General features: G+C 39.7%; 1 protein-coding gene across 5 annotated transcripts in view; it reads left to right on the top strand.

Annotated features, from left to right (window-relative positions):
• Positions 1 to 18,374, top strand: part of egfl6 (EGF like domain multiple 6) — a 55,768-nt gene that overhangs the window by 17,138 nt on the left and 20,256 nt on the right. For 2 of the 5 annotated variants that reach the window (XM_062975266.1, XM_008107221.2), the window contains exons 4-7: positions 6,363 to 6,482; positions 7,678 to 7,797; positions 13,797 to 13,931; positions 15,227 to 15,349. In XM_062975266.1, coding sequence (XP_062831336.1) covers positions 6,363 to 6,482; positions 7,678 to 7,797; positions 13,797 to 13,931; positions 15,227 to 15,349 — 498 coding nt within the window. The remainder of the gene's footprint in view (positions 1 to 6,362; positions 6,483 to 7,677; positions 7,798 to 13,796; positions 13,932 to 15,226; positions 15,350 to 18,374) is intronic. The other 3 variants (XM_062975263.1, XM_062975264.1, XM_062975265.1) reach the window with 3 other exon arrangements.

The raw sequence follows: 18,374 nt of genomic DNA, 5'->3' as shown, positions 1-18,374 counted from the left end.
GGCCAAAGGCAAGCTGACACTAGACCAAGTGAAGTTGTGATGGTGCCTGGCATCTTTCCACTTAGGATGTTGACAATTACTTAGGCTATAGTTTAACTTTATGTCAGCATTATTGGTGCACTCTTGAATTGGAAGAGGTTTGTATCTGGCATAGATCTTCCATTTCCCTATTCCTGATCAAAACCCCTTTTGGCTTTTCTGCTGGCAGATCTTAAGTCAGTGGAGCAGTTCTGATGTCAAGTTGCTCTCTGGGTGCTCTTTTGGGCATTTCTGCAAACAAAAGTAATGTATTCCTGATATAAGGCCACATAGTGATTTCATCTTGAAATTAAGTTGGCACTGAGAGCTTTCATGCAATCAGCCCTGAGGAGAACCAATTTATTAATTATGGAATCTGATGGATTGAAAACAAATAAAGAGTACTTTAAAAAATACCCTGTGTGTACTGTTTTGTACAATAAGCTGGGCACCACTTTATTTTGAAATAATGTAAGTTAGATTGTCTGGTCTTTTCACTTCAACTACTATCATCAAATAATTGATGGCATTGCTATAGCAAGAGTGGATCAATATAAATATTTTTTCAATATGTTGCTATAGTACATAAAATAATAATACATTAAGAGGGAGTAATTTTAATGACCTTAGTTGCAGTTGGAAAAGCAAACTCTGCATTGCATTTAAATCTTTTTTCCTTTGCTGGCAAATAATAGTAACTTGTTTTTCATTCAAATAATTAAGTCTTATGCATGTTTTTAGTTGAAACCCCTCTTCTGCACATGTGGATTCCACTCATCTTTCCACTTGTACTTATTACCTACATCCACAAAGATTTCATAGAACCCTACAGGGGAGGAGGAGAATTCTGTTACAATATTTGTATCTCACATGTATTATGTCTCTCTACATAAGATATGTCAGGCAAGTCAACAATTTAAAGTTTGGTTAGCCAACTACACTCTCATTGGGATTCATTTTCAATAAGCATGAAACTAGAGCCACAGAAAAACAATCATGTTTTTGGTATAGGGATTCAGTCACCCAAGTTTGATTTTGTAGTAACTTAAGACTTCCATCCTCTATATCCTATTTTCCAAGAGCTTGGAAAGTTAATTTTGAAGAGTTACTACATAGAGAAAGAGTATTGATGGCTTTAGAATGCCATAGTAATAATTACTTTTAGCTATAGTACTTAAAAAGAAAATCTGAATTGTACATACTATTGACTGATAGTACACACTTTGCTATCCATCCTCATTTTATCTCGATGCCCATGAAAGAGTACTGGACATAAATAGGAAGGGTTGTATGAGGTAGCATTTGGACCCTATGATATCCCCAATTGACCGTTTGATAAAGCAACTAACTTGTGACATGTAAAATATGCTAAGCTTATTGATTTAATTCCAAATGTATTGGGCCACTCTTTTTAGTGTCTTATGCAATATTATTTAAGTTTAAAAATCCTTTTACAATAATAAAATAACTTTCACTGTACATGCTGCTGTACATAGCACTGTCATTTTTAATTCAGAGAAATCTCCCAATCTTTAATTTTTTTGCTTTCATTTACTGTGATTTTTCTGCATCTGTTGTCTCTGTAAAATGTCAAGATGCAGCAATTAATGTAAGCAGAAACCTTGGAATTGAGTCCAGCTAATGTAATTTTCACGTCTTCCATTTAAGTTATGCATTCTCTGTGGACTGGAAGAAATAGTTCTCTGGCTTGAAAAACTATTCAAATACGTGGACAGAGGCTGATCTCATTAAAACTGGATGGGGATTTGAGGTTCTCCCTAGTAGAATATTTGCTTTAGAAATGACAGTACTGTCACATACTATGTACAATACTTTTTTCTTCTGAAACAGATCCATTTTATTGATAGTGTGTTTATTAAACAGTGAATAAACAAATGAAAAAACAAGAAAATCTGTAATTTTTTCTTGTATAGAAGTAGTTACAGGGAGAAAACAGTTTGCATTTGAACCGTAGCTTAGCAGGCTTTCTTTTCATTCTATTTTTGATTTGTGATTAACAAACTGCTGGCCTTGCAAAATTCAATCGGTCTCCTGCTTTATTTTTTGATCCGAGGCCAAATTTTCCTACAGTCTTTAGTTCTGCTCTATTTCCTCTTTTTTCACTCTACTAGCCTATGATTAACAAGAACCCTGTTTTAGTGTGTGATCAATGTCTTTCTAAACTCCAGCATTTTTTTTAGTTTTTTCTTCTTCTGCCTCTGGAGCATAAAGCTGAATTATGGTTATATTGATATGTTTTCACCAAAGTCTTATTGATATGAATTGGTTTGACTTTACTTTATATCCTTCAACAGCTTTTGATGCATATCTCCTCCCTATGGATGCTACCCCATTTCTCCTTAGATTTTCATTTCTTCAGTAAAACACTGTGTAATAATCTGATTCAAATTGGTCCATTTCTGTTCACTTTATTTCACTCACCCCAAGTGTTTTAATGTTTATTTATGTTCTTGTATTTTATTTTATTGTATGTTTTGTTGGCACTTGGTGTCATGTGTAAACCGCCTCGAGTCTCTTTGAGGAGATGGTGGTGGGATACAAGAATAAAATTATTATTATTATTATTATTATTATTATTATTATTATTATTATTATTAAAAACAGCATGAAATTACCTGTTGTATAGCAGAAGGGACTCTTCACTCCTGTTAGGAAGCCAAATACCTTCTTGCAATGAAGGGATCTCCTCAGGAACAAAAACAACACAGAGACACAAAGCTGTTCATTGCAACTGGAAAGCTTTTTTTCCCTTAAATTGCAGTAATAGTACAAATGCTAACACAGTATTTACAATATGTACAAACTCTTTCTCTCCTATCTTCATGCACCATACACCAACCTCCATCCCTCGTCCAATTAACACAGGGTTACTACAAACTTCTATGTAATTGTCTAAGCACTCAGCTACCACACTCCAATTACAGTGAATCTGTGCTTAATTCTGATACATTGATTCTGTTAGCCTTTAAAGAAATGTGGAGTAATTTACACATTCTGACATGTATTGTACAGCTTTGGACTTCCTTTTCGCCTCAGCACATCAAGGTTTTTTCGGCTAGTCTATTTGCATCATCAGTCATAGCACTACACGTAGTTCTCCTTGGCTGTATCCCAATAGTTTATTGAATGTCATCTAACCTGGCAGTTTCATCTTTATATACTGTCACTTATTTCATTTTGGATTGTCTCATTATACGATCTTCAGGGTAAAAGGGAGTTACAGTGTCTTGGTGTTAAGAAGTATTAGCTATGGTCTTCTCTATATGCAGGAAAAGGCAACACCCAGCTATGAAATTCCTTGCCAAAAAAGACTATGGAAATTCATAAGCGTTTGTTTGAGTAAGAGGGTTTTTGCATGCTAGCAGAATGGAAGAAAATAGGGTAGCAAGCAGCACTACAAGTGTGAGTTTTACAGGCTAGGAGTAGCCACCAAGAATGACCATTTCATTCCCACCAATAGTGCCTATCGAAGAGGTGAGATGAAGGCCCCTTCTACACTGCCATATAATCCAGTCCAAATCAGATAATCTGGATTTTATATGGCAGTGTAAAAAGCGCCAAAGAGAAAGCCTTTCCCTAAAGCAGTGGTTCTCAAAGTGTGCTCCATGGAGCCCTTGGGGCTCCGCGAAGCATACTGAGGGGCTCCACAGTTATCTCCTCCTCCTCCTCCTCTCCAAGCTTCCCTTTCTCTTCTCCCCATCCCTCTCTTGCTGCCAAAAGCCTTTTCCCCACCTCCCTCTCCCCAAAAGGCTTTCCCCCCACCTCCCTCACTCCAAAAGCCTTCCCCCCTGCCTGCCTCACCCCCAAAAGCCTTTTTCTTTGCCTCTCCCACCTCCAAAAGCCTTTTTCCCTGCCTCCTTTGTCACACAGATCCTTTCCGCCTCACCTTTCTTGCTCCCAAAACCCTGTTTCCCTTCCACTACTCAGGGGGTGCTTTGATTGTGCTTTTCTTGCATGGCAAAAGGGAGTTGAACTGGATGGCCCCAGGGGCTTCTGTTGTTGTTGTTGTTGTTGTTGTTGTTGTTGTTGTTGTTGTTGTTGTTGTTGCTGTTGTTGTTACAAAAGCTGGGGTAACATCTGTTGGGGGTGCTTTGATTGTGCTTTTCCTGCATAAAAATAATAATAAATTAAACTTTATTTATAACCTGCCTCTATCTGCCTGAAGGGACTAGGAGCGGTTCACATAGAGACCGAGCTCAAAAATCAAACAGATAAAAGCAAAACACAATAACAACATTATACAATTAAAACAATTAACAAAAAACCTTCACAAAATACATAAGTGGGTATCAGAACAAGAAGTGAAACTATTAAAAATTGCAAGGGAAGGCAGGCATGTGCAAAAACGCAAGGTAATAAAATTAGGAAAAGGAATAAAGTGCTGGAGATTGGGGCAGTAAACAATTAAGACTGGGTGGTGATAAAACTGACCTATTGTTCAAAAGCACGTTGGAACATCCAAGTCTTCACGTTTTTGTGAAACGTGGCTAGGGTGGGAGCTAATCTAATCTCTGTGGGGAGAGAGTTCCAAAGCCAGAGAGCCACCACCGAAAAGGTACTCTCCCTCGTCCCCACCAGACGTGTTTAGTACGGAGGTTGGAGTGAGAGAAGGATCTCCCCGGAAAATCTAAGAGTCTGCACTGGTTCATAGGGGAAGATACGGTCACGTAGATAAGCAGGACCTGAGCCATTTAGGGCTTTGTAGGTCATAACCTGCACTTTGAATTGGGACTGTAAAAGTATCGGCTTCAAAGGAGTTGTCACGCATTTCCTGTAGTTAGCTCCTGTTAACAACCTGGCCATTGATCTTTGCATCAATTGCAGTTTCCGGGCCATCTTCAAAGGCAGCCCTACGTAGAGCACATTGCAGTAATTCAGTCTAGATGTAACCAAGGCATGGACCACCGTGGCCAAGTCAGACTTTTCGAGGTACAGATGCAGCTGGTGCACAAGTTTTAACTGTGCAAAGGCCCTCCTGGCTACTGCTGAAACCTGAGCATCAAGTGTCAACTCTGAATCCAGGAGAACCCTCAGACTGCATACCTATGTCCTCGGGGTGTGTAACCCCATTAAGCACAGGTAGCCACCCTATACCCCGATCAGCCCCATGACTGACCAGGAGGACCTCTGTCTTGTCTGGATTAAGCTTCAATTTATTAACCCTCATCCAGCCCATTACAGCAGTCAGGCTCTGGTCCAGGACACGGGAGGCTTTCTTGGAATTTGGTGAAAAAGAGTGATAAGGTGTCATCTGCATAGAGATGGCACAGAATTCCAAAACTCCAGATGACCTTACCCAGCGGTTTCACGTAGATGTTAAAGAGCATGGGAGAAAGAATGGAACCTTGCGGGACTCCACAGATCAAAGGCCAGAGGTCCGAGCAGGTATCTCCCAGCTTCGGAAAGGTTGGATTGGATGGCGCCTGGAGTCTTCCACTGAAATACTGTTACGTTTATGTTGGTTAAAATTGTTCTTTATTTTAAGTATTGTATTAAGTATTGTATTGTTCTTTCTTTCCTTTTTAGCATTACAAATTAGACATGGGCAGTGTGCATAAGAATTTGTTCATGTTTTTTTCAATTAGTTCACACAAACACTCTGCATCTACTTGCCACTGGCCCGGCCCGTCTGTCAAATTTTAAAACACAATGTGTTAAACATTTTGATATATACACATACATTCTATATAATGTAATATATAATGTAATATATAAACATTTATTGAGGCTTCACGAGAAACCTTTGCTTCAAAAAGGGCTCAGTGTCTGAAAAAGTTTGAGAACCCCTGCCCTAAAGATCTCAAATGACAGACAGGGAGAAAACTATATAGGACTTTGTGGAATATGGGTAATATTTTGAATTGTGTCCTACACCCTTGCTTTATGTTTGAGTGATTTTTGTCTCAAGTTGTAGTGACAGTGAGATAATACTTCATTATTTTGTGGGTATGGGATTATATTTATGCTTAAGTGGTTTACAGTTAGAGGCCTGAATTACAGATACTTACCATAGCCAAGTCTAAGAACTTTTGGCTTATGATGACAAGTTGAAAGGTCATTCTATAAGTAACACTGTACACATCTGTTTTGTTTATTCCCCTGCTTGTGCAATAGATCAACTGGTACTAAACAATTCCTTGGATTCTGTCAGGTGTGCATTCTTCATGCAGATGGTCTGTTGATTTTCTTTCTTTCCCCCGAACCTCTGGGTCTGTCATGTCTTGGATGTATATTTTTCCAATGATAATTAAATCCATGACATTACAATAACACATTTCCCCCACAAACATTTCCAAACTCAGTTATTTCAATGGTTTCTGCAGATCTCAATGAATGTGGATTGGAACCCCATCCTTGCAAACACAGGTGTATGAACACGCATGGCAGTTACAAGTGCTATTGCCTTAATGGGTACATGCTCATGCCAGATGGCACCTGCACAAGTAAGTGGTAAACACTGAACTACTCAGTAAATGGGACAAGATTAAATCTATATTGTAGGTAATCACAAAATACTCTTAAGGGTGTCTTCACTGTAGTTTGCAGTTTGACACCATTTTAACTGCCATGGCTCAATGTTATGGAATCCTGGGAGTTGTAGTTTTATGAGATCTTCAGCCTTTTCTACCAAAGAGTGTTGTCCCCCCATTAACTACACTAGGGTGTAGATGCTCCCTATGTCAGATAAGGTAGAATATGACAACAATAGTCCCAAAGAAAAGACATTTCAGTTTTAGAACAGACCCAGGCTAAGGCCATGCTGCTGCTACAGTATCTCATTTATGCCAGTAATCTCATTGGCATTCTAGAATGCCAAGGCCAATTTAAAAAATTAAAGGGGGAAAATATGCAAGTGAATTGACGATGAAATCAATTCTAGAGATGTTTCCTTGGGAACAGAATTCCATACATCATGACCCCTATCATCACTTGCCTGTCTTCAGATGGTTAGGGAAAACGGAGAGGACATCCAATGAAGAACATAAGATTAAGGCAAATTCAGAAGGCAGCCTTTCATGTAAACAAATCCTAATCTCTTTAGCATTTCATAGTAAAGGTAAAGGTTTCCCCTGACGTTAAGTTCAGTTGTGACCGACTCTGGGGGTTGGTGCTCATCTCCATTTCTAAGCCGATGAGCTGGCGTTGTCCATAGACACCTCCAAGGTCATGTGGCCAGCATGACTGCATGGAGCGCCACTACCTTCCCGCCAGAGTGGTACCTATTGATCTACTCACATTTGTATATTTTCGAACTGCTAGGTAGGCAGGAGCTGGGGCTAACAGCGTGTGCTCATTCTGCTCCTGGGATTTCATAGCATATCCAAAAATACTTGCAATTTTTCCAAGAAATTGAACTGGTTTTTCTACAGCAGTTCCCATAGTCCAAGAGACATTCCGTTTTCTAAATTCAAGAGAGCCCTGTATCTCATTGTCAAGGGGAACAGCAGTTGTCAGCAAAGCAAGAAAGCACACATATGCTGATGCATCTTCCTTGTAACACAATATTTGATATGAATAATACTCATGTTCTTAAGGACTGAATTCTAAGAAAATGTTTTTTGATTAATACATTCAACTTTCTTATCCACAATTCTCGATTGGGTAGTCTAGCCTTTGACAAACAATGTGTTCTTAAAGATTCCAGGACATGTTCCATGGTGAATTGCCAATATGGCTGTGAAGAGATGAAAGACGATGTACGATGCTTGTGTCCATCAAGTGGACTTCAGTTATCACCAAATGGGAAAACATGCATAGGTACATCTATCTATTTATTTGCCTATATATCTTCCTCTTTATTTGTCTTCCTTCCTTCATTCCTTCCTCCCTCCCTTCCCCTTCCCCTTCCCCTTCCCCTTCCCCTTCCCCTTCCCCTTCCCCTTCCATTTATTTACCTGTAGGAAAGTAGCTACAGTAATTCAAATGGTTCTGGCCAGTAGAATTAAACAACTATAATTTTAGAATAAAGATCATTGAAAGCAGTAGCAAAACACTCATCTAAGGGCACTTCCAGACATAACTAAAACACACACACAAACACGTTAAAATAACCCACTGTTGTGTGAGTTCTATTCCCCACCCCTAACCCAAACCCGGGTTTTGCCTGTGGAGGTTGCTACATGCCATCCCGAAGCCCCCCCATTTGGACTCCAAAACTTGCTGATGAGGCTTACCGGCAGTGCAGTCCTCTTGCCAGCAGCGTAGTCCTCTCTCTACGGCCCTCCTGGCGCAAGAAAATTATGTGTCCGGGGGGGGGGGGGGGGGAATCCCTTCTCTCTCTCCACCTGACGTGCCATTTTCTCACACCAGGAGGTCTGTAAGGAGAAGACTGTGCTGCCGGCAAGCTTTGCTGGTAAGTTTTGAGGCCCTGTTGGGGGGCTGGAGAGGAATCGGTGCTCCTCTGCACGTTTTGGACCCTGGAGACACAGGCTGGCTGTGGGAACTGACTCTTGGGACTACGGAACCAGTCCCATGGGTCAGTCCCCATAGGCCCAGACTGGTTGAGGACGATAGAAACTGCCAGCTTGCCGGTTGATATTATTAATCACTGTTATAATATTGCTGTTTTATACTGCATTGCTATTATATTCTATTTTTATACTGTGAATTGTGTACTATGCATTTTTGTTTATTTTATTTCAGTTGTGTTGTCGGGCTTCACCCCATGTGAGCCACCCCGAGGAGAAATGGTGGCAGGATATAAAAATAAAGTTATTATGATTATATTATTATAATGCGGAGTAAACTGGTAAAACTCAAAACAATACCTCCGGTAAAAAGGAATTAACGTGGAGTAAACTGTTTGGACATCTCTGGTAAAAAGGAGACAGGTCCAATGTTTTGGGCCTGTATCGAAGGGCACTAAATTTCTTTCCACACTGCCCTATATCCCAGGATCTGATCCCAGATTATCTTCTTATCCCAGATTATCTGGCAGTGGAGATTTATATAATCCAGTTTAAAGCAGATAATCTGAAATCAGCTATTGGAATATAGGGCAGTGTAGAAGGGGCCTAAGTCTTTTGTGTATGTTTGTATCATGTGTGGCCTGATTTGTTAAAATATTGTCCCAGACAATGAAACGTATTTCTGTTTTCTCTCATCACAGAAGATGACCTTCAAATGTTCGCATACCTATTTTCCCTAAGGCAGCTGGTGGACCCACAAACATTCATACAAGGCACATTGACATAACTTGGAAAATTTACTTTTTGTACTGCAGTTCCCAGAATTTCTCAGGATGTAGTGGAGTAGCCCCAAAATAACTTTTCCAAGTTATATTTTACATGGAATTAAAAAAATTGTGCAGATATGAGGCTAGGCCTGAGATAATGTACCTTCCCAAAAATAGTTGTATTTGTTTGTTGATCTATATCTTAGGCTTGATTTACACTGCCATATAAGGCAGTTTCAAAATGCAGATTAACTGCATTGAACTAGGTTTTATGGCAGTGTAGACTCATACAATCCAGTTTAAAGCAATTAATCTGCATTCTGAAAATATATGGCAGTGTGGATCTAGCCTTAGACTTCCACAGGAAGCTGTGTGCTTTCTCTAGACTAGAGTACCATCATATTCCTTATTTATTTCCACAGTAGCCCAGGATCATTCGTTTGGTTGATCTGTCTTTTTGCTTCTACCCTCTAACAATGCAACTATAAGGTATGCCTTCCACATATGTGGCCAAGAGACATCAAAGTGTGGTCAAGAAGGCACTAATTATTAATGAGGGAAAAGAAGCTAGGAGATAATGCATCCATATGTTTTTTGCCTGAGCCTACTTGGAATGGCAAAAAAATTTGCCCAGTTACTCTCACCCTCCTGCTGAGTTAATCAAATGCAAACTACCGTCAAACTCAATTTTCTGCATGTGAATTTAGACAACCACAAAGTATGAAGGAGAGAGAAAAACTGGGACATTTAAAAGCAGCTGAGAAAATGGAACAACAAAGTGTTAATCAGGCTATACTTGCCAAATTGGAATCATTGAAGAATATGTGAGTGTGCAATGATGAATCATGAAAATGCAAGGCTGGTCCTGTTGTACCCTTACTCTGCTTTTACATAGAAAAGCTACACTAAAATCTTGTGGTGCAGTCTGAGTTTGCAGAGCAGAGAATATCTAAAAGAAAAAGCATGATGGTTCATATTCTCAGTGTTTTCAAGGCTGTTCTCTTATTTCCAAAGCTTTATTATTAGAGAGAAACAGTACTTCATTTGCTAGATGCGCAGGACTCATAGATGCTAAATCAGGCATAGGCAAACTTTGGCCTTCCAGGTGTTTTGGACTTCAACTCCCACAATTCCTAGCAGCCTGCCAACTGTTTGATATTGTGGGAATTGAAGTACAAAACACCTGGAGGACCAAATTTGCCCATGCCTGATCTATATCAAGGTGTTGGAAGGTAGGGTTCTGTGTGCCTTTTGGTTCATACTGTAATATCTAATCTAGTTTGCTACTCTCCAATGTAGTAGTGGACATTTTCCCATACTAGTGTTGATGTAAGAGACACTTCAGTTGACTCTTGCATCTAGAATGAGGGTTTAATAGATTGCTACCCTAACCATTTCCTCAAGTAGTAAAACGTTTTCATCCAGTCATCCACTTCTGTGTTGGATTGGATTTCTTCTGCTTTTGAAAAGTAAGAATGATGCACTGCTGCAAGATTATTTCCTATCTTTTATATAACAGCAAGATATTGGAGGTTCTGTCATTGTAAGTATAGGTAGTTCAAAGGAAACTGCAACATTTTTAAAAGCCCTTTCAAAAGTTTTATAATGGCTTCTATAATTGTGGAATTTATGTGTGTATTTATTGTGCTTATTCTTGTGTGATTTTAAATATTCAAATAACACCTGAATTACCCAACTCATTTTCTAGCTATTTGCTGCAGCTGCAACATTTTATTCCCATCCTCGAGTAGGATTTTTAAAAAAATTCCATATCAGAACAATATGTTTCCTTTTCTAGTTCCTTCCTTTTAAAATAGTTGTAGATATATCAGTGAACAAGCACTTTTGCACTAAAACTCCATAACTCATTTAAAACATTCAGAAAGGGTTGAATTTGCCATTGAGACTATCAGACCAATTAAGCAAATAGCAGAAGCATTTCAAATATATTTGAAAGATTCCAAGAGCAAATCCAAGAAACTGCTATAACCTGAATGGAATGAGAGAATGCAGAGAGGACAACTGGAAAAAAACCAAGAATCTATGTCAGGACAAGACATGCATCTTTACATACATCTGGAGGAGTCCTTAGTGTTTTTGTATTTTTTTCACAATTGTAGTTATATGTGATGCTTAGAAATGGAGAAGGGTTTGGGTTTTTTTAAATATGTTTTTGCAGGGAAGAGGTATTCTTCATCTCTGGGGATCTTTTAGAGTCTAGCAAAAGGTTGACAAGTAAAGGAAATGAACTCTTAACTGTGATTGTAGGCATCCAAAACCTCTCAAGCAGAATATTCATCAAACATATCAAGCTGGAAGCATTGCTCCATGGAGAGAGCCTGCTGCTTTTCTCATACAGCTGTAGCATCAAGCTGTACGTGTATTCATGGCCTAAGGATGTTTTGGGGAACCACACAATGAGCTCATATGAATTATTGGTCCATCTGCTAAACAATAAAGGTGCCAAAATACTTTTTACTCCTTTCTTCCCAAATCTGTTGGAACTCACTGAAACATCTATTTTGACCTGACTCATGAGATCCAGAACTTGAAAACTTATAGTAAAATTTCTTTTTACTACAGTTCTTGAAGCCGACAGTGCTAATCACCTGATACTTTGGGGGTATAATATGAAAGCAGGAAACACAGTTCAGACTAGAAGACAGGTTCCTCACACACTTGTGTGGTTATATTTCAATTTGCTTCATTTGTAATATGCTTAACTCTAAACATGTAAGGATTCTGGATCCCTTTCACATTACACAGTTATGGCACCATGATTCAGCTATAAAGGTTGCATCCTATCAAATCATGGAATGTATAGTTTGGTGAGGCACTATGGGAGCTCTTTGAGAGTTTGAGATGATCCTCTCTAAACTGCAAATCACGGGATTCCGTATGAAGGTGCCATTGGATTTTGAGTCGATCTATAGTGCAATCATTGTGTAATGTGATAGAGCCTATGAACTAAGGATCTTATCTGTTGACTAAGGGCCCGTCCACACTGCTATATAGCCCAGAATATGTAAATACTCCACAATATCTGCTTTCAATTGTGTTATCTGAGTCCATACTGCCATATAATCCAGTTCAATGTGGATTTTATACAGCTGTGTGGAAGCAGCCTAAGAGAGGAGGATTATGAGCAAGGATTATGGGCAAATTGAAATATACAATTTATATGTTTTAATTTGTTTGTTATACATGTTTTAATTACATAACTTTTAATTGGTTTTAATTGATAGAATGTGTTTCATTATTATATTTTAAATGGCATTGAATTTTGCCAGAGTTGTATGCTTCCTTGAGCCCCCCGTGGGATGAGAAAAGGGGGGTATAAATGAAGTAAGTAGTAAGTAAATAAATAAATAGGTAATGCAACCCCTCCCTGCAAAAACAGAAGTGTCTTGAAATATATTTCCATTTTTGAAAACAAACATGCAGTGGGAGCCTGCCACATTATTAAAAGGTGAATGGCTGTTCCTGAATCCTTCCATTTGCCAGAAAAAGGGCAGTTTAGGAGTCAGAGACTGTACTCACCTATACGCTTCATGCAGTTCTCAGATTCTGTTCTGCCCAAACCTTTAGGAGAGGAAATAATGGTTGTTCTGGCAGCAGAACATAATAAGGAAAGACCTGGCACTCTTTTGCAGCTTTGCTATCAATAGAAGTTGAAAATATGAATTTAAGTTCTGGATTTATATCCTTCCTTTCCTCAAATATTCAAGGTGGCTTCTCAAAATGCACATATTTGTAGAGTAGTAAATTGTGCCTTAATTTCTATCACTAATATTCAAAATTTGATATTTTGTAACCATTTTCAGATTGGGAAAGGAGATTGGTTTTTCCCAATGCAGAAAGGAGGAATGTAAGCAAAGTGAATATGTGAAGATAGGAGGGAATAGGCCCCTGTACGCCCTTTGAGCTGAGGTAATGAGATGGCATCAGCAACACATTAGGAACAGAATACATAGGGAGGCAGTTTTCTTTGTTGTAATATGACTATAGTATTGTAGAATTTTCAAGAAAGTCAACCGAAGGTGGTTTTTCTAGAAAATTGCTTCATGCTCATACAACTAGACCATGTTATGGGTACACACCAGAGCTTCCTGTTGGCCATTACCACCCCCAGCTCCTTCAAGGTCAAGTCAGTAACTTCAAGGATAACATCCATCCATCTTGCCCTTGATTGGCCCCTCTTTCCTTTTCCTTCCATTTTCCCCAGCATCATTATCTTCTCCAACGTATCCTGTCTTCTCATTATGTGGCCAAAGAACTTCAATCTTTGCCATTAATATCCTTCCCTCCAGTGAGCAGTCGAGCTTTATTTCCTGAAATATGGGCTGGTTTGATCTTCTTGTGGTCCAAGGCACTCACAGAATTTTCCTCTAACATTACAGTTCAAAAATGCCCATCTTCCTTTGCTCAGCCTTCCTCATGGTCCAGCTCTTGCATCGATAGGTTACTATGGGGAATACCACTGCTTTAACTATGCAGGGCATGCCCATCATTTAATGATCAATAAGCCACCACTGCTGATACATTTTTCTTTGCCTTATGAGATTTCATTTCCATGCCCTAGATATCGATGAGTGCGCCACTGGCAAAGCTATTTGCTCATTCAATCGCAAATGCGTCAACACATTTGGAAGTTATTACTGCAGGTGTCAGGTTGGATATGAACTCAAATATGTGAATGGTCGATACAACTGTTTAGGTAAGATCTAGAGTCTGGTTTTCCTTACCTAAGTGCATTTATCTGTGTTTGTTTTCCATAACCTCAAAGATGTACTGTATCCATTTGTAATACATTTGTTAGGTCTTACTAGAGTGCAGACGGCCCTTGGTTATCAAATTTGGATCCTGGAAGAATTAAAAAGAAAATTCTCAGTTTTCCCACTGGGTTGCCAGAGTGAAAACTGGAGAGGACTGCTAGATATTCAGTAGCTGTATAGAAGAGGGAATTGTATGAGATGTTGCTTGTTATGTGGTTGCGTGACAAGCAATATTTGCTGAAATTCCCTCTTCTATACAGCTATTCATACTATAGCAGCCCTTTCCAGTTCTCACTCTGCATCCTATTCCTCATCTCTACTTTTGAGTAAAAGCTACACTTTATATTTTTTTAAAAAATGCTTTTTGCAGTATAGTCCTACCCATCTATTCCCGTGACTGGAATCTGCTATTTTTTTCATCCAAATCTAACAAAATATGTCTTCTCTAGGTATTTTCTGGTTCGTCCAATACAGTGTTCCTTCACTTATCACTGGGGTTAGGTTCCAGGACCACCCACAATAAGTGAAAATCCACGAAGTAGGGATGCTATATTTATTTTAATATTTATGCATTATTTTAGTAGTTATACACTATTTTAAGTCTTTATCAACCAATCGTGTGTTGATAAATCTCCTCCTTCTTCTCTCGTTGCCGCTTGGTCTCCTTTTATCTCCCTTTAGCTTCTCCTTCCTCCCTTCCTTAGGCTGTAAATTGTAATTTTTATGATTTGTAATAGTCTTTTAGAGTTTATTGAAAAACCGCGAAACAGCAAATCCGTGAAAAGTGAACCACGAAGTGGTGAGGGAACACTGTATACCTTTATGGTAGTCTTTAGCTGTTGTCAATCATTTCCATAGGGTTTGCTATTATCCAGGGTTTCACATATCAATGCAAAGTTCAGGAATGCCTAGAAAGGACATCTTTTGTCATAGATTGATAAATGATACAGGGAACATTTTGTACAGTAAAGGAAAACAATGACATTTTATTCAAAGGTTTAAATGACACTGAATATTTTAACATGATTGGCTTGTGTTCCTTTATCTGTAACAAATACAGTCTCAATAGAAAAACTTTTGCTATTCTGTCTTCAGCATGCATGAAAAACAAGAATTAAATGGATGCAGCTTTTTGCATTGATATGTGAAAGAAAGTGGAGCATTTTTTGTATTTTTAAAATACTTTTAAAATACTTGTTTCCTTTGCTGTCCCTCCCCAAATCCCTTTGCTCTTTAGATATAAATGAATGTACAGCAAATATATCCATGTGTAACTTCCATGCAGAATGCCTCAACACACAAGGGTCTTTCAAGTGCAAATGCAAAGCAGGCTACAGAGGGAATGGATTTGAATGCTCTGGTAAGTAAACATCATTAACTCCTGGGTAGCTAAGTCATGAAACTCATGAAGTTGCTTCCTCATGTATATAACTCCATATAAATCAGCTGCATGCTTAACAGTTTTTAGGCCTATGAAGTAATAGACAGCTGAGAACCAGATCACTTTTCTGTGCTGGTCAGCTTTAACACATAGTTTTCAGTCTATATGATATTTCCTTATACAGGCAACCCCCAAGTTACTAACAAGATAGGTTCTGTAGGTTTGTTCTTTAGCTGAATTTGTATGTAGAATCATAGAATCATGGAATCGTAGAGTTGAAAGAGACCTTACGGGCCATCCAATCCAACCCCCTGCAAGAAGCAGGAAAATCTCATTCAAAGTACCCCCGACAGGTGGCCATCCAGCCTCTGCTTAAAAGCCTCCAAAGAAGGAGCCTCCACCACAGTCCGGGGGAGAGAGTTCCACTGCCGAACAGCTCTCACTGTGAGGAAGTTCTTCCTGATGTTCAGGTGGAATCTCCTTTCCTGTAGTTTGAAGCCATTGTTCCGCATCCTAGTCTGCAGGGCAGCAGCAAACAAGCTTGCTCCCTCCTCCCTACAACTTCCCCTCACATATTTGTACATGGCTATCATGTCTCCTCTCAGCCTTCTCTTCTGCCGGCTAAACATACCCAGTTCTTTAAGCCGCTCTTCATAGGGCTTGTTCTCCAGATCCTTGATCATTTTAGTTGTCCTCCTCTGGACGCTTTCCAGCTTGTCACATCTCCCTTCAATTGCAGTGCCCAGAATTGGACACAGTGTTCCAGGTGTGGTCTGACCAAGGCAGAATAGAGGGGGGAGCATGACTTCCCTGGATCTAGACACTATACCACTATTTATGCAAGCCAAAATCCCATTGGCTTTTTTTGCCGCCGCATCATATTGTTGGCTCATGTTTAACTTGTTGTCCATGAGGACTCCAAGGTCTTTTTCACACATAACTGCTGTCGAGCCAGGCATCGTCCCCCATTCTGTATCTTTGCATTTCATTTTTTTTCTGCCTAAGTGAAGTATCTTGCATTTGTCCATGTTGAACTTCATTTTGTTAGTTTTGCCCCACCTCTCTAATCTGTCAAGATCGTTTTGAATTCTACTCTTGTCATATGGAATGTTAGCTATCCCTCCCAGTTTGATGTCATCTGCAAACTTGATGATCATGTTTTCTAACCCTTCGTCTAAGTTGTTAATAAAGATGTTGAACAGAACCGGGTCCAGGATGGAACCCTGCGGCACTCCACTCGTGACTTCTTTCGAAGATGAAGAAGATGCATTGGTGAGCACCCTTTGGGTTCATTCACTTAACCAATTACAGATCCACCTAAATGTAGTTTTGCCTAGCCCACATTTGACTAGCTTGTTTGTCAGAAGGTCATGGGGGACCTTGTCGAAGGCCTTACTGAAATGCAGATAGGCTACATCCACGGCATTCCCCGCATCTACCCAGCTTGTAACTCTATCGAAAAAAGAGATCAGATTAGTCTGGCATGATTTCTTTTTGGTAAATCCGTGTTGACTATTAGCAATTACCGCATTTGTTTCTAAGTGTTTGCAGACCACTTCCTTAATGATCTTTTCCAGAATCTTGCCTGGTATCGACGTGAGGCTAACCGGACGGTAATTGTTTGGGTTGTCCTTTTTTCCCTTCTTGAAGATAGGGACCACATTTGCCCTCCTCCAATCTGCTGGGACTTCTCCCGTTCTCCAAGAACTCTCAAAAATGATTGCCATTGGTTCCAAAATAACTTCTGTTCGTTCCTTCAATACTCTTGGGTGTAGTTGATCCGGCCCTGGAGACTTGAATTCATTTAGAGCAGCCAGGTATTCCTGGATGACTTCTTTCCCTATTTGGAGTTGGATTTCCACCAATCCTTCATCCATTCCATGTTGCTGAGGTTGAGGCTGGCTTTCTTTTTGTGAGAAGACTGAGGCAAAGAAGACAAGGAGGCGATAGGGCCTCTGCGAGGAGAAGAATGGGAAATTATGACAGGGGACAGGGAAAAGGCAGAACTATTTACTAATCATGTGTTGATAAATCTCCTCCTTCTTCTCTCATTGCCGCTTGGTCTCCTTTTATTTCCCTTTAGCTTCTCCTTCCTCCCTTCCTTAGGCTGTAAATTGTAATTTTTATGATTTGTAATAGTCTTTAAGAGTTTATTGAAAAGGTTTTCCCCAGACATTAAGTCCAGTCGTGTCTGACTCTGGGGGTTGGTGCTTATCTCCATTTCTAAGCCGAAGAGCCGGCGTTGTCCGTAGACTCGTCCAAGGTCATGTGGGATGACTACAGGGAGCGGCGTTACCTTCCCGCCGAAGCAGTACCTATTGATGCACTCACATTTGCATGTTTTCGAACTTCTGGGTTGGCAGAAGCTGGGGCTAACAGTGGGGGCTCTCTCCGCTCCCCCAATTCAAACCTGTGGCCTTTCGGTCCAGAAGTCCAGTAGCTCAGCTGCGCCATCAGGGGATATTATTTCCTAAAGGTTGTGAATATACAATATTTCTGATTGGTTTTTTTGTTTGTTGGAGGTAAGTATGAATGCTGCAATTAGGAAAAATGATTAGGATGTAATGGCCTTGCAGTTTTAAAGCCTGGCTGTTTCCTCCCTGAGTGAAATTTTTGTTGGGAGGTGTTAGCTGGCCCTGATTGTTTCCTGTCTGGAATTCCCTTGTTTTCAGAGTGGTGTTGTTTGCGATATTTTATGTGCTTCTACTGTCTGTGGCCCTGAGAAAACAGAGGATTTGCCAGACTTTGATTATGGGAATACTTTGTTGGGAGGTGTTAGCTGACCCTGATTGTTTCCTGTCTGGAATTCCCTTGTTTTCAGAGTGGTGTTGTTTGCAATATTTTATGTGCTTCTACTGTCTGTGGCCCTGAGAAAACAGGATTTGCCAGACTTTGATGATGGGAATACTTTGTTGGGAGGTGTTAGCTGGCCCTGATTGTTTCCTGTGTGGAATTCCCCTGTTTATTTACTGTCCTGGCTTTAGAGATTATATTGTTCTGCATT

This window comes from Anolis carolinensis, chromosome 3 (genome assembly GCF_035594765.1).
Source record: "Anolis carolinensis isolate JA03-04 chromosome 3, rAnoCar3.1.pri, whole genome shotgun sequence".
NCBI classification, from domain to species: Eukaryota; Metazoa; Chordata; class Lepidosauria; order Squamata; family Dactyloidae; genus Anolis; species Anolis carolinensis.
This window is presented reverse-complemented; position numbering and strand designations above follow the sequence as displayed.